This window comes from Heloderma suspectum, chromosome 4 (assembly GCF_057233095.1).
Source record: "Heloderma suspectum isolate Gila_16-S chromosome 4, 16-S_ref, whole genome shotgun sequence".
NCBI lineage: Eukaryota > Metazoa > Chordata > Lepidosauria > Squamata > Helodermatidae > Heloderma > Heloderma suspectum.
Window position 1 is genome coordinate 219236085 of NC_139461.1, and position 15536 is coordinate 219251620.

General features: G+C 39.8%; 1 protein-coding gene across 3 annotated transcripts in view; it reads right to left on the bottom strand.

Annotated features, from left to right (window-relative positions):
- Positions 1–15289, bottom strand: part of ATG4C (autophagy related 4C cysteine peptidase) — a 31871-nt gene extending 16582 nt beyond the window's left edge. For all 3 annotated transcript variants that reach the window (XM_084852326.1, XM_084852325.1, XM_084852327.1), the window contains exons 1-6: positions 15020–15289; positions 7058–7188; positions 5038–5121; positions 3605–3838; positions 1852–2182; positions 8–78 (exon numbers count right to left, since the gene is read on the bottom strand). In XM_084852326.1, coding sequence (XP_084708452.1) covers positions 8–78; positions 1852–2182; positions 3605–3838; positions 5038–5121; positions 7058–7139 — 802 coding nt within the window. In that variant the 5' untranslated portion in view covers positions 7140–7188; positions 15020–15289. The remainder of the gene's footprint in view (positions 1–7; positions 79–1851; positions 2183–3604; positions 3839–5037; positions 5122–7057; positions 7189–15019) is intronic.
- Between the last annotated feature and the right edge of the window lie 247 nt (positions 15290–15536).

Below are 15536 nucleotides of genomic sequence, written 5' to 3' on the forward strand. Positions count from 1 at the left end.
TACTTACCTGTACAATCTTGAGCAACATATACAGCTATTCCTTGTAACTCAGGGTCTCTTGCCTCTTCCACAGCTTTTCTATGTACAAACAAACTTATTTCAGGTTAACAATATACAGAATTAAAGGTACCTAAACACATGATCCTGACATAACCTATTCCAGAGAAGTAGACTAGCCAAGGGTATTTGAAAAGCACTGCTTGGTTCTGTCACAAAGATGAGCAATGGCAATTCAGCAAATTTGCTGTCAAAAGGGAAATAGATGTTTAAAAACTTAGCGCTTTACTAATCTTCCTGAGTCCTGTAACATTAGGATGCTATACAATTAAAATTCAGCACAAGATCATGACAATGTTTTTTTCATTGCCCTTATTTCATATTAGCAGATAAAATAACCAGCTGAAACAGTTTGAGTTAATTTTACTAAACAAAAAAAATAAAACATGCTGAAGAAAAAAAAAGAGATAGGATAACTTGACACTTCCATATAGGAAAGCCACTTGTCCACTGTAATGTGACAAAACATACAAGCCTATTTTGGTAGTGGTACACAAAGCAGAAATCTGCTGTCAATCACAGGCTACGTGTACACATGGCAAGACAGAACGCATGTATGTTGTAGGACATGAAAAGAATCTGTGTATGTAATTGTTGGTTGAAGGAGCGCTTTCAAAATCAATATACACAAACCAATTTACTTGGAAGTTAGGCCCTCTGATTTCAGTGTACATGTGCATAGCTCTATAATAACCACTTCCAAAGTGTATAATCAATTTTCAGTACTCAATTGAATGGGGAAGAGGTGTACTATGAAGAAACACTTTTGCGATGGATAAATTGCTGATGTTCACCAAAAAATTATATATTCCAACTGGGTGTGCAAATCTTGAAACTACGTCTCTATTTTGAAAATCATCAAGTGAAATTGTGGAAAAAATATTAAGAAGTTGTCTGCGCCTATTTCAATTATTTACCTCCGTAAATACAACTGGTTATATAAATAACCTATAATAATAAATAACCTCTCAAACACTGTATTATTTCCCTGTAGTCTCATTCAAGGTGAATATTCTTGCTATACAAGCACTGCATGAATCCTGCATCTATATTAGATGTAAAAAATTTAAATCTGCACTTTGGCCTCTTGTGCTTAGAAGGCTTAATGATTCAATTTATGACCATACTGGGACCCACCTAGAACATAAGACTATAAAAATACAAAATCAATGGTGTCCAAAGAAATGGCATATAAAGGCATCCTATACTGAGAAATCTGACTTTCAGATTAAAAAAAAAATCTAGGCTGAATGTCACAGACCCTTTACTTTTATTATTATGTAATTATAATATTAATAGTCCCATACACTTACAGTTTCGCAAGAATTTGATGTGTGCAAAGAAATGCTGAAAACATCAATTTTAAACTCTGACAGTTCATTACACTATCAGTACATTACAGCCCCCAGGTTACAGTATTAAAAAAAGTATATAATGTTATGCATGTTCCAAGGTTAAAAGAGTTGTTAGTTTTTAGAACATTTCATTAAAGGTACTGTATGTAAAGGCTAGATTTGGAAGGGATCTTTGCTGTCTAGAATAGCCAACAGGAATTTTTCAAAAAACTTGAGAACTCATTTGTGACATATATACCATTACTTCCTTTCCCATTTCTGGAACACATCCTGTACACTTGAACCACTAGTATCAAGAATATATTACCAAAGCTTTTAATGGTTATTTTCTAATTAGCTTAAAACCTCAAGACACTGCTAAAATGAGTCTCTCCCCGCAACGCCCCTCTATTTGATGCAACAGTGAAAGACAATTTAGTTGTGGTAGTTTGTTTTTTACCTCAAAAGGTGTGCTACAACAGCTGGCCCATACCAATCTCCTGCTGTTTTTCCTGACTTGTTTCCATATTCTATCAGCCGATGCAAACCAAAATTTGCAAGTGGAAAATCGCCAAACCAAGATATTATTTTTCGATGATAGTGTTCATCCCTGCTTTCTCCATTTTCCCAATCCCACTTTGGGATTTGTTTAGGATGACTTGACTGGTTCTTGAATTCTCTCTCTCCTGTAAGTGATGCTTCAAGTGATGCAGTGAGTTTTTTTACTGTGTGACTTTTCCATGATTCAGAGTCTGGATTTTCAATGACAAATGCATCTGGCCAGGTCCAGTCTGTCACAGTATTACAAAATATATTATATTTTAAAAGTTACAGATTTTCCTTTTGTTAACCAATTTAAAGGATTTGTGCTCGGTTTACACTGATTAATTCTAAAAAAAACCCTATATTTAAGTGGCAATGGTTTAAGACATTTAAAGTTAACCATTCCCTCAACCTAATACTACAGGTGGGGAATTTACACTTTAGCAGGTGTATCACAGTGTGTTTAAAAAAAGTTCTTTAAAAAGTACAATGTTGCTTTTACAACAATGCCATCCCAGCACAGAGTATCCATCACCGAAAATAATACAAATGAAAACCTTAAATAATTTCTCACCTTATTAAAGAATTCACATACTTGGTTGCCAGAGCATTTCTGTGCCCAGTTTAATCTTGTTTTAATCTTTAAAGCCTAAAATGGCTTGGGCCCAAGCTACTTGAAGGAGCACTTTCTCCTGCACCAGCCTGCCCACACTGTGAGGTCATCATCAGAGGCCCTTCTCACTTGCCTGCTGCAGTTAGGCTGATAAGTACAAGGGAAAAGGTTTTCTCACTAGTGGTTCTGCACCTCTGGAATCAACTTCCATCAGGCATTCATTAGGACCCTCTTTGCAGGTCTTCAGAAAAGCTCTGAAGACCTACCTGTTCTTACTGGCATTCCTGTAAGTCTGTTTTCTAATAGGCAAGTTTTGTTTTTACTGATTTTAGTTGGCCATTTCTGTTTTTATGGCTTTTTATTGAATATGTTTTTATTGTTTTTTATTGTTTCCACTTTGTGTGGTTTTTATCTTGTATGCTGCCTTGAGAGGGTTCCACTCTTAAAGGCGGCCTAGAGACAATTTTGGATACTAAATCAGGTAGAAATATCGAAGTCTCTTTTGTAACAATATTAAAACAATAAATTACTGTTGGGGAAATATATATACAGTCATGCGTACCAACAGCAGGAGTTAGTAAATAATGTGTCTTTTGGTAAATTATTCCATAACTGTGTTTTTGCAAGGTTTCATAACTGGCAGGATGGTGTAGTTGTCAGATTACTGGACTAGGAGCAGGGAGACGCAGCTTCAAATCCCCTCAACCATGAAGGTGACCTTGGGCCAGTCACTTTCACTCAACCTAACTTACCTCACAATGTTGTTGTGAGGATAAAAGGGGGGGGGGGGAGAGACCAGCCACCCTGCGCTCCCATGGAGGAAAGGTGGAATATAAATGTAATAAAATGTTTATTTTTAGAAAATCCCCAACACTGAAATTTTCATATTCTTAAAAACAATCCAGGACAACATCCAAATAAGCATTGCATGTAACTATTTAGTTTGAAAGACTAACACATTCATCATCCTCAGAAACACCAACTACCCAATTCCTCTCCATTCGCCCAAATCAAAGCTAAATATAACTGAATATTCCAACAAGTCTGAGGAACTTGCCTCTACCAAGAAAGTGAAGAAGAAGCCCTTGCGCTAGTAGCATCTGCCCAGTCCTCAGGGTACAACCCCAGCCACAGTCTGTTGTTAATGCTGAGCCCTTGATTTGTGGAAATTCTTCTCTGTATGTCAGCCATATTCTAGAAATAAAATCTTTGCGGAACTCTTCAACATTTCTTGAAATCCCTTCCTCTGTTATATCATAATCTGATCTGTTTGGTGACAGGTCACTTGGCTCTATAAGAGAGATATCATACATTATATATATACATTAACTAGCCTAGTATTTGTTGTAAAGTAAGTGAAAAACAGAAATACCTTGTTCCAGAACTATTTAGCAACATAGAGCCCCTCGGGAGAAACAGGTAATTTTCTAAACAATAATAAAACAATAGCTGGAAATAGAATTTACAGGTATTTGCCACAGGGAATAAAGATAAAGCTAGTGACTTTCAGCTGGAATGTGAACACTCAAGGGTATGTTTTTCTTGGTAAGTTAAATTTAAGAGTATTGTCAGACAAAGATTTCTATAAAAACTTCTCTTGAGAAGGCAGAGACAGTTGCTGCTATGAACTGGTTCTTGGTATATTATTCTCCCATATTATAGCAACACCTTTCTTTCTCTGGGCATAAACACACTAGAGATCACAACCCTGAAATTTTTTGTAGAAAAGAAAAATGAAAAAGAGAGCTTCCGCTACTGGGTGGTATACAAATGTTAAAAAAAAAAAAAGTACTATCTTTGGCCTTCTCTGTAGTGGCACCCACCCTCTGGAAAACTCTCCCTCATGCAGTTCAGGAGGCAAAAAATATAACATCTTTTAAAAGCCTCCTGAAAACACACCTTTTCACACAGGCTTTCCCTAGGCTGTAACTGCTGCTGGGTTTTACTTTGATTTTACGTGGTACTTTTAAATTTTAAAAGTTTTATATTGCATCTTGTCATGTTGTATTTAATGGTTTTAATTGTGAATTGCCCAAAGAGCCTCGGCTATTGGGCAGTATAAAAATGAGAACATAAAATAAAGGCAGGTCCCATCCCATGGGCACAATCCTTGCATGCCCATGGAGGAACTTCCATAGGACATAACTGTTTCCCCACTCTGCAAGCCACTGTTAGGACCTATGCATGCCTCTCATTCTACCCTGCACTCCACTCCTCAAGATCCTTAAATAGAGACCACCCTGAGGCATACATGGGCTTCTCGTTCCCTGGATTGCTCTTGTACCTATGGACACACCCTTGTGCAAACCGGGAAGGGGAAAAATTGGACTGTGTTATGCCCTATGGGGTTCTCTTCACATACAGCCTCCAGGTCTTTTCAGGTACTCACTTATTAAAAGTGGGAAATTGATGGTCCAGTAATATAAATGCATCCAAAAAAACCCAGTGTCCGTTGGAGCTTAGAACTAGTTACATATTTGCAGCACATACCGTCAGTCTTGAAATGGTAACATTTTCCCAGCAAAAAGACAGGAGAATTTCTGCTAAAGTAAGTTTTTGTTTTCAATACCCAGCCTATAAAGAAACAGAAAGACAATAATAGATTTCTCAAATTTCTCCTAGGCCAGCTTGAATAAAGTGAGCAGGTAACAATGAAGAAAATAAAAGTCAGAAGTTTCCATTTTTATTCGAAACCATTTTCTTTGTCTTAAAATAGGATTTGAGTTATGCTCAATCTGCTGAATATTTTTTTTACGGATGTCTGCAAAATAAAGGTATCTTGCCATTTTCAATGCATCATAACTAAGCACTTAAATGAACTTTATTTCTATCCTTTCCAGGCAGGAGTAACAGAAATCCAGTGGAGTTATAGCAGTGAGAAACAACTTTGATGAATTCATAACACGTTCTGAGAAATGAATCTTTTCTTGTAAGCCACCTTGAAATCTTGTTTGATACAGGCAGCATATAAATGTCACAAATAAATAGAATAAATAGTAAAGATAAGTTTAAAGACATACTGAGAGCAGGATACTGGCAAAACCTAGTAGAAGACTATCTTTATTTGTTAGGAACTACAAAGCAACAGTTGCTATTCTGCGTACTTCTGAATACTGTTTTATACATATTTGCTTTTCTCATATATCTTCCTCTTTCCCCTGCTCTAGCAAGTTGCTCCCAATCTATAACATCAGAAAGGTCCCCCATATAATGCTTGCATGTGACTACATGGCATTCACATGAACGGGCATTCACTGAGAAAGATAAAAGTTGCCCAAAGGGATACAGAACTTCTTGGAAGGAAAAAAGGTCTACCAATGCAAATGTAACACAACCGATCTCTTAACCATGCCTATAGCAGTTTCATGATTCTCCAGCATCTTGACTTGGCAAGGTGACAAATAGATCTTACTGGCACCTCCCTACAGATGCCCTCTGAGTACAGGACTTAGTTTGGCAATCCAAACCATGGTGTGACTGTACAGTTGGGATCTTAAGCAAGGTTAAAGCAACAAAATGTGGTTAGCACTAACCATAGTTAAATGTTAGGTATTCATTGGCCTGGTTTGGACTAGACTATGGTTATATGCACCAGCCTAGTGTTCCTGCACTTCCTTCCTGCTATGGAATCGCCACAAGACATCACACGCTTTTGCGTTCCATTAGATGCAGTTAAGCATTACATCTGGACTCAAAACTATAGTTAAAATCAACTACGGTTTAGGAAAATAAACCAACTTCATGAGCTATGGTTTATTTTGTTTCCCTAAACTGGGGGTGCAGAACCTCAGGCCTGGGGTGCAGAACCAGCCTTCCAGATGTGGTTCCCCAGAAGGCCACGCTGCCTTCCCCTTTCCCAAGATCGTTTGGTGTTTTCCTCCTTTTGTGCAGTTTTTCCCCCATTCTGAAAGATTGAAAGGCCTTTCCTATGCCTTAACTACTGGCAGTAAGAGCTTTAGTCTAAAACATGCTGCAGTTCTCTTTGGCCATACCCTCTTTAGTCCTACCCACCACTGGAATGCAGAGGCCAAGAGGTTCTCCAAAGTGGAATTCTGCCCTTGGTCTGAAAGAGGTTCTGCACCGCTGCCCTAAACCATTGTTAATTCTAACCATGGTTTGTCCAGGTTAAGACATGACACTAAGTTGTGGTTAGTTACAAAAGGAAGTGAAAGCTTCAGTCCTGTCACAAGATCTACTCTTGGTTTTCCCCCAAGCTTTTTTCTAATCTTAGTGGCATAATTTAGAAGGCAGAGTGACCCTTTTTGTTGTTGCTATTGGAAGTCAGAAACCCTTGCTGATCTACTGCAAATCACCCAGAGATCTACCAGTAGATCCCAATCTACCTTCTGCCCACCCCAATATTACATCCACACCAGTACTAACAATAAATATTAACCAGGGTGAACAAACTAGCTTCAATCATTTGAGACAACTTACAAATGATTTGCAAAGACTAGGTTGCACTCTTTCATTAATTTTTAAGTGATACCATTTATTGCTTTTCACTTACTGTATTTCATATTGTGCCATGCAGACATAAACTTGGATTTTATTTTCTCTACTTCATCTGTCCCTGTGGCCTCCATATTCATGTTTGAGAGGAAAAGCCATCACTGGCTCGAAAGACCCTAATTTCTGCTACTGCAAAAGGAAAGGAATAAGTACATCCATGAACACTCAGAGCATAACTAAGCATGCTTGTGGTATTATGTAGTCAAACCTATTGTGACCAGGAAGAGCCATAAAATCACAGAATCCTCCACTTGCAGAGAGAAAAGCGATTGTAAGTTCTATGAATAAGTAATAAAAACATTTGATTTCAAATATACAACAGTAAAATTACTGCGCAAAGCTAAATAAAACATAATGTCCTCCAACTGCTCTCCATTTCCCAGTAAAACTACCCTGCGTACATACACTACATTGGTGTACATCTGAGAACACCTAAACACTAATTGGAAGGCAGAGGAAAATATTTGAATTGCTGTAAAAGAGACACAGTTTTATATTACGTCTACTGTGTTCAGAAGCAGGACTCAAGCCTCATAAATATTAATGCTCTATTTAAGAGAGTTGGGTTCTATCCCAAACCAAAAATGTGTTAAGCAGAAGAATCTGGGATGCAAAGTATGCTTAAGGGGAAAAAAAGAAGATATTACCAAAACCAAATTTTCTGTTGGGTTCTTCTTGCACAACAACTACTTTCTGTAAAGACCTACTTTAAAGGTCCACTAGAAAATGATAGATTACATGACTTCCACTTATGGTATAAGAAATGTTCACGCTAACCTTTTCAACTTCTGTAAATATTTACAGTGAAAGATACCCCAGCAAATACAGCAATGCTGATAAAGCAGGAATGCCTTTACAGGCACAGCATTTAATTTTGCTTAGGGACATGAACTGACATGTATTACTCAAACTACGCTGCATGGAAAGAGAGAGGTATATCAGTACCCTTTTTAATAATCACATGATGTATTTACATAGCTTCAGAAAGAAGGGGGAATTGATACTTTGCATATACAGTCAATGGCTTTGTTTGGGTGAATGGCAGAAGAACAGCTTCTGTAGTTGGATTTCTTTTACTGCCATTTATTTGAGAGCATTTATTCCCCATCCTTTAACCAAAAATGGCTCCCAAAGCAGCTTTACAGAGATAAGAACCATAACATCACAGTCCCTGCCCTCAGGCTAACAATCTAAAAATAAGGCATGACACACAAGGAATAAGGGAGAGGGAGGAAGAATTTATATAATTTAAAAAAATTTTAAAGCCCTATTTGGTGATGGTGACATTTACTTCCTCTTGCTCTCCAGCTCACAGACAAGTTGGTTGGAATGGCCTCTGTAGGAGAAGAGGGGCCGGGTCCCTGCTTCATGAAACAGCAGCAGATGGAGAAAGCAACACACCACCCACAGACCACATGCAGCCTCTGCCACCCCAGAATTCACCTCCCCTTTAAAAAAACAAAAACAAAATGGTGCACCGTAGCAGCTAAAAGGTGCTAAAAGGGTCAAATGTAGCTTGAAAGCAAGCCAAATTTACCCTTTCAGTGCTCCTGAGTGCTATGGAGTGGTTTATCACCAAATTCTGGTGGCAAAGAAGGGATTTTTAATTTATTTTATTTTTCCTTCGTGGTTCAGTCTGTGGGGAGGAGAGATTCAGGGATGAAAATGGTCCCTGGACCTCCCTCAGTTGCCCACCCCTGGAGAAAGCAATGGTGATAGTTCACCTGTCTTCCCCTCCCACTCACAAGCAGTTTTAAGATCTGTCAAGGACATCTATTTATAGCTACAATTGGTTTGGAAGTCAGTAGCCCCAGAAATTCTCCCTGGGTACTTGTAGGGATAACAGAAGCCCAGAAACTGAATCTCAAAGATAATTTCTGTTTCTTATCAAATGCTATCGATTTAAATTTCTTCTCTGTTCTATGAACTGTATTGCAGAAAATGTCCCATGTTTTATAAAGAGAGACAGACAGATCATGAACAACACAGGAAAACTATATTAGCACTTACAATTTTGATGACAACTAGCAATATCCCTACTATGTTCATTGGTTCAAACTTTTATTGTTTTCGGGTTTATAACATATACATACATTTGTATATATCCATAGCAATGAATACATATGAAATGCAGATATATGAAAGTACAACTTACTAGCAATTATACATAGGCTTCAACAAAAGCAGATCAGATATCCAAGTAAGTATTCATTTGAAGGTGGTGTCTATATGCCACCCATTCAAATGTTGAAAATGTTATAAGGTCCTCAATCCATTGCATTATAGGAGACGACTGTTTATCTTTCCAATGTAGTAATATCAGACTTCCAGCTGTCAAGAGGGTGTGGAGAATCCATTTATGCTGACCATTTGTTAGTTTCCGTGAAACAGGTAAATAATTTAAAAGAGCATGCATATCACTGAATATTAAAGACGTTTCCAGTACAAAATGTATCTGTATAATAACTTCCTTCCTAAGAGAAACAACTACTGGACATTGCCAAACATATGTTTAAAAGAAGCATTAGCTGCATTGCACCGTCAGCAATTAGCTGAATTAGACAATCCCTTATTAAAGAGATATTGTATGTCCAATACATACGAAACAAAAGTTTTTGCTGAATAAGACACAGCCTAAGATCCATAGACACAATAGGCATAGATGTTCATTGGTTCAAGCCTAATGTTACCAGTTGTCCAAACCATGGTTTGGAGAATTGTGAACCAGCCTGTAGTGGCGAAAAAAGAAAGCTCCCTACTTTCCTTACCTTCAGGAAAGGAGGCAGAAGTTTCCCTGACTGGTGTGTTGCCAAGGCACCTGAGCACCTTGATTGCCACAGCAGTCAAACTAGCAACTGGAGCTCAGAGGGCAGCAGAAGATTGCCCCTGATCATATGCAAAGGTCAGTGGCAGGGAATAGACAGGGTTTTGGAAATGGCTATTTCTGGCTTGCTTCCAAGGCCAGCCAAATATTGTGGACTCCAAAGTGGACTCCAAATATAGGATCCAAAGTGACAAAAAGACAATTTATTCACATATTATTAGAGATCTGACCACAGAAAGAAGCTTTTAATAGCATAGCCAATGTGACAACAGAAGAGCTCTAACATACATTGTTTCACCAGTGAGCTTGCTGGCAAGTAATACATTCCAGCTTTCTTTTTACAGTAATAAGGACGTATTAAGCAGTTTGTTCTACTGAGAAGTTACACATTGATGACAGTTGATAAATCCATGCAATCTATGGGCAAATCTATATGGCAGTGGGGGGTGGGGAGTGAATTCACCAATTCCAGCCTGCCTGCACACAGCTATGTGCTCAAGCTAGGGGCATGAATCTGAAGGTTGAAAGCTGAATTCAGATCAAAGCAAAATGCTTTGTAATGCTGCCTTAAAAGTGCAGGCAATGAATTAAAGCCTTCTCTAGTATATTGAAAGAATTGTGGCAGTCAAGATGGTTCTGCAGCCCAGGCTATCCTTATTTCAAACCCTGCCGATAGCACTGGCAGACTCTAAATTGGGAAAATGGCAGTCTTTCTTCCTGAAGTTCATACATGAAAACAAAAAGCTTTGATTAAGAATGTTATTTATAAAAGCAGCAAAGAAGGTGGACTGGGGATTCCAATGTGCATAGACACTACGAAGCTTTCTAAATTGAACAGCTCCTTCATAAAATGTCTAAAGATGGTACCAAGATATGGGTCAAGATAGAACTCCACAAAAGACAGGAAAAGGTGATGGCCATAGATCAAAAACAGGAGAACAAATTCATACTCAGCTCCAAAACATTGCTGGGTGGCTACATATACACCAAATAATTGATCCTCTATATCAAATCCCAAGCCACAAGGCCCCTAACTGAGAGAAATTGATGTTATCATTTGAGCGGACATGGAAAGGTATTGTATCAGAGCTTTACTAAATTTTAAATGGCCTAGCAGTGGGGAAAGCAGAAGGAATGAGGAAACTAATCTAAAAACCGACATTTCAGAAGAGTCATGGTTCTTGGCACCATTAGAATCAACTTCTGCATGAATACAGAGAGCCAATGTGGTGTAGTGGCTAGTGTTGGACTGGGAGTCAGGAGATCTGGGTTCTAGTCCCCACTCAGCCGTGGAAGCTCACTGGGTGACTTTGGGTCAGTCACAGACTCTCAGCCCAACCCACCTCACAGGGTTGTTGTTGTGAGGAAAAAAATGGAGGGGGAGGAGGGCTATGTATGCCACCTTGGCTTCCTTAAGGAGGAAAAAAGGCAGGGTATAAATGTAATTAAAAACAATTAAAAAAATAAAATACGAATACCCTAAATAGTCAAAGAGAAGGTATTTGCCACCCCAAATGATTAGTTATGTTTACAAGGATGCTAACTCACGGTGCTGGAGGCACTGCAGTGAGAGGGGGATGTTCTTTCTCATGTGGAGGTGTTGTAAGATCTCATAGGCTTTCTGGAATCAAGGCAGGGAAAATCACAAATCAGATAATAAGAGTTTACCCAGCAGTTGGTTTGCTCACACTTTTATAAAGGAAGGAACAGAGGTCTCAGGCACAGGGAATTAGTAGCTTTTATGTAGTTGCAAAAATAGAACTGGTGGCAAAATGGAAGGCTGAGCAAGGACCATACTTATGCAGCTGGATGTTGAAACGTTGGGATATTGCTTTACTGGAAATATTTACAAAGCAAATTTGGGCCCAACGTACAGCACAAACACATAACTTTTATACTCTTTGGTTTCCATTCACTGAATACGCAGCACAAAATAAACTGGACCAAATGCTCATGACAGCTTGTGGAAAGATCTAATGGTGTAAACTGCTGTGGTCACCTACTACATTCTACAATCTGTCTTTTCTTCTATAACAATGTAACTTTCATGTATATCATCACTCGCTATGTACTGATGGTTTTGCTGTTACAAACACTGAAAAAGTTAAAATGTTTTTTTAAAAAAGTCAGAATAGCCAACTTCAAAAAGGGAAGAAAATGCCGTGGGAAAAGGCAAGCTTAAACATGGATCTGAAGGTTGAGAGCTGAATTTAGAATAGCTCTTCTGAGTTATATGTTATTAGGCGGCAATCCTATGCATAGCTCCTTGGAGTAAGTCCCACAGAACTCAGTGGGGCTTACTTCCGCATAAGAATGCACAGCATCTAGCCATTATTTGCACCACTGCAATTCTCCATTCTCTCTACTGAACCATGCTCTGCCCTAAAGTTTCATAACGGATTTACTTGGACTTTTTCTCTTCAGTACATAAACTATCCCATGTGTCAGACACAACTCTCAATAAAGGCTATTAGAAATGTCATAATGCAACTACTATGCCTTTTATTAAGTGTGTTTTTGAGCTTTACGCAACAATACCAAACAGTGGACACACTCTTGTAAACTTAGTTCACAATATATAGCAGCCTTTCCCAACCCAGTACCTTCCAGATGTATTGGACTACAACTCCCAGCATCCCCCAGCCAGCATAGCAATCTAGAGGATTTTTTAAATGCTGGGTTACTGTGAATGAGATATGCAACTTGATTGCTCCTGCTTGGCTCCTCCTGCCAGTAGGAGTGGCTAAACAAGCAAGGGACTCTCCATTCCTGGTTTGATTAGTGTGATGTCTGAACTGGGAGTTCTAGCTTCTGTCCTGCAACAAGCCATAGTAGTAAACCAGGGTTTGTTGTTGGGTCACAACTCTGGCTTTAAAAAAAAAAATCATGGATAGTTAAGGGGAAAGTACATTAAAGAAGTGATAGACTTCACACATGTGGGATCTACTTTGCTTTTATTTTATTTTTAAACCCCAAGATCCACTAATTGAAGCCAAATCAGTCAAAGTACTGGCAAGTGGAGGATGGGAGGAGGAGACATAGAATTAAGGAACGGGGTGCCTCTGAGCACATATTTAGCCCAGAAATTTGTTTCCAGTACAGAAATGAGCTCAGTCCTTTTTATGTAAAAAAAAAAGAAAAAGAAATCACTCCTCAATTCCCTTGCCAGCTCTTTTTAGGGGGGTTCACATGAACCCATCTGCATGGGCTAGCCCTGCTCACTTTTGGAACCACATGCCACCATCTTCCCTGACAAGCTTCTAATGGATGCTTGTAAAGAGTTCTCCACACATACAGATGTACATGCAAAGAGCTCCTACACTCAAGGGGGCATGCTACTCAATCTATATGTGTGGAGAACTCCTTCTCATGAATGTCCACCATACAATCATAGGGGAGAGGGCACACAGTTCTAAAGGTGGGCAGGGCTAACCCACATGGCCCCGCAGCCCCTTTCACACATTCTTTCAATGAGTGGAAGGCATTGTGTGCACACACACTCCTTTGGTTTCAACCTAATTTATGCTAAATCTTAAACTACAGAGTAAATACCTTAGCCCACATTGAGGCTTACTTCTGAATAAAGATGTTAAGGGCTGCTCTGTAAGAGAGGTGGAAACCTTTTTATTATTGCTATTGTAAAAACTGGGAGACAGAAGCCCTTGCCAATCTATCACAAATCACCCATAGATCTAGCAGCTCATTCTCCAGTGTTAGAGCACAGGAGTTAGAACATAAGAAGAGCCATGCTGGATCAGACAAGGGGTCCATGTAGTCCAATATTCTGTTCACAGTGGCCAACCAGCTGTCAACAGGAAACCCATAAGCAGGACATGACTACAATAATGCCCTCCCACCCATGTTAGCCAGTAACTGGTATACATAGGCTTACTGCCTCCGATACTGGAGAATGCATAGAGCCATCAGGACTAGTAGCCATTGATAGCTTTCTCCTCCAGGAATTTGTCTAACCCCCTTTCAAAGCCATCAAAATTGGTGGCCATCACTACATCTTATGGTAGCGAATTCCATAGTTTGACTATGCACTGTGTGAAGAAGTATTTCCTTTCATCCGTCCTGAATCTCCTACCAATCAGCTTCATGGGATGATTCTGGGCTATGAGAGTTCCCCTCCAGAGGATGGAGAGTGTGAATTAAGAGATTCTGGCAGCCGCTTACAGGGAAAGCCCCAGGATAAAAGTCATAGAAATAAGTAGGTGAGATTTGCTGGCGCTTTCATACAGCTCTGTATAGAAGGGGATTTAATGGAATGCAGAGTTGATGGAAATAACTATATAGGAATAGGACCAATTTAGATTTGCTTGCAGGTAGGAAGTTCTTCTCATGTCATAGTTCCCAGGGCCCATAGGATAGGCCATGAAGCAAAATAAATAGGTTCACCCATTAGCAGCAGGGGGGCAAACCGTCAGTGTCAAGGCATCCTAAATGTCTTTTCTGCAAACATTTGCTTTTAGAAAGCTATTTTAAACATACACTAAATATCATTAAGCAACCAAACTGAATGGATTTTCCTCAGCTGCAGATTTAAACGCCTTATCTCAGAACTACACTTTGTCTCATCTCAGTATCCAGACGGAAAAAATATATAGAAGGCTTCTTTGCTTTCAGGTGGGGCAGGATATCCCAACAGGTGAAACCCATTCAGATGTACACCCCTTGCTATGACTCCAGATGTGGGTCCTCATTACAACAAAGTCCTTGCCCCAATTAAGTAGCCAGACAGGCCATTAAATGGAAAGGCTATTATTTCCCAAAGTCACTAACTACTAAGCAAAAATAGAGGGAGGGAGTCTCTTGTTTCAGTCAGCTCTCAATATCCCTTTAAAATATATATATATATTTGACAACTCTTCTCTCTTAACAGGACAGAACTTCTTACAAATAGCTTTTCTTCCCTTAACAAACTCTACGAATTTCCTCCCCTCCCCTGGCCACATCTGGGTCCCACGGTGACTTTCACTGCCTTATAATAATAGTGTGTGTGTTGTGGGGGGGGGGGTCCTCACACATCATGACTCCCGGACAGAAAGGCGTGATCCTCCACCAGAGAAGGCCTCTAAAGAAACCTCTGTCCCTAATGTTTCCCTCCACACAACCCCCAAAGTTCACGCTCACCCAAGACGCCAGACCACAGCGAGACCAGGAGAGGCGAGAAAGGAGAAGGCGCCCGCCCTAAACTCTTCCTTTCCCATCCACCACCGACTCTTTTGACCCGCTACGGCTGCCATAAACACGCCCGTCGGCACCGTTACGAGTCCGCCACTGGCACCGCTTCCGGAACGCGAGAGGAAACCAAACCAGTCTATACACCCAGTTTATCACCGCCGAGTGGGGGGGGGGAGCCACCGTTCCGGCCGGCTCATTTGCTAACTGCCCGGAGAATACAAGTCCCAGAATGCATTGCTCCTTCGGCGTAAGCGGGCGCCCGGGGGGGGGGAGAAGTGTATTCTGGGAGGCGTAGGCGCCAAAGTTTAGAGAAGTACCGTGGTTGAAAATGAGGCGGCTGAACGTGTCATTTCTCAGAAATAAGCGATTTCTGGTCAGTTGTATTTGTAACAGCTACAGCAACAAAAACCCCTTGTTCCCGTTTGTCTTTTTCATCTAGCTGGATTTTTTTTTCCCCCTGACAAAG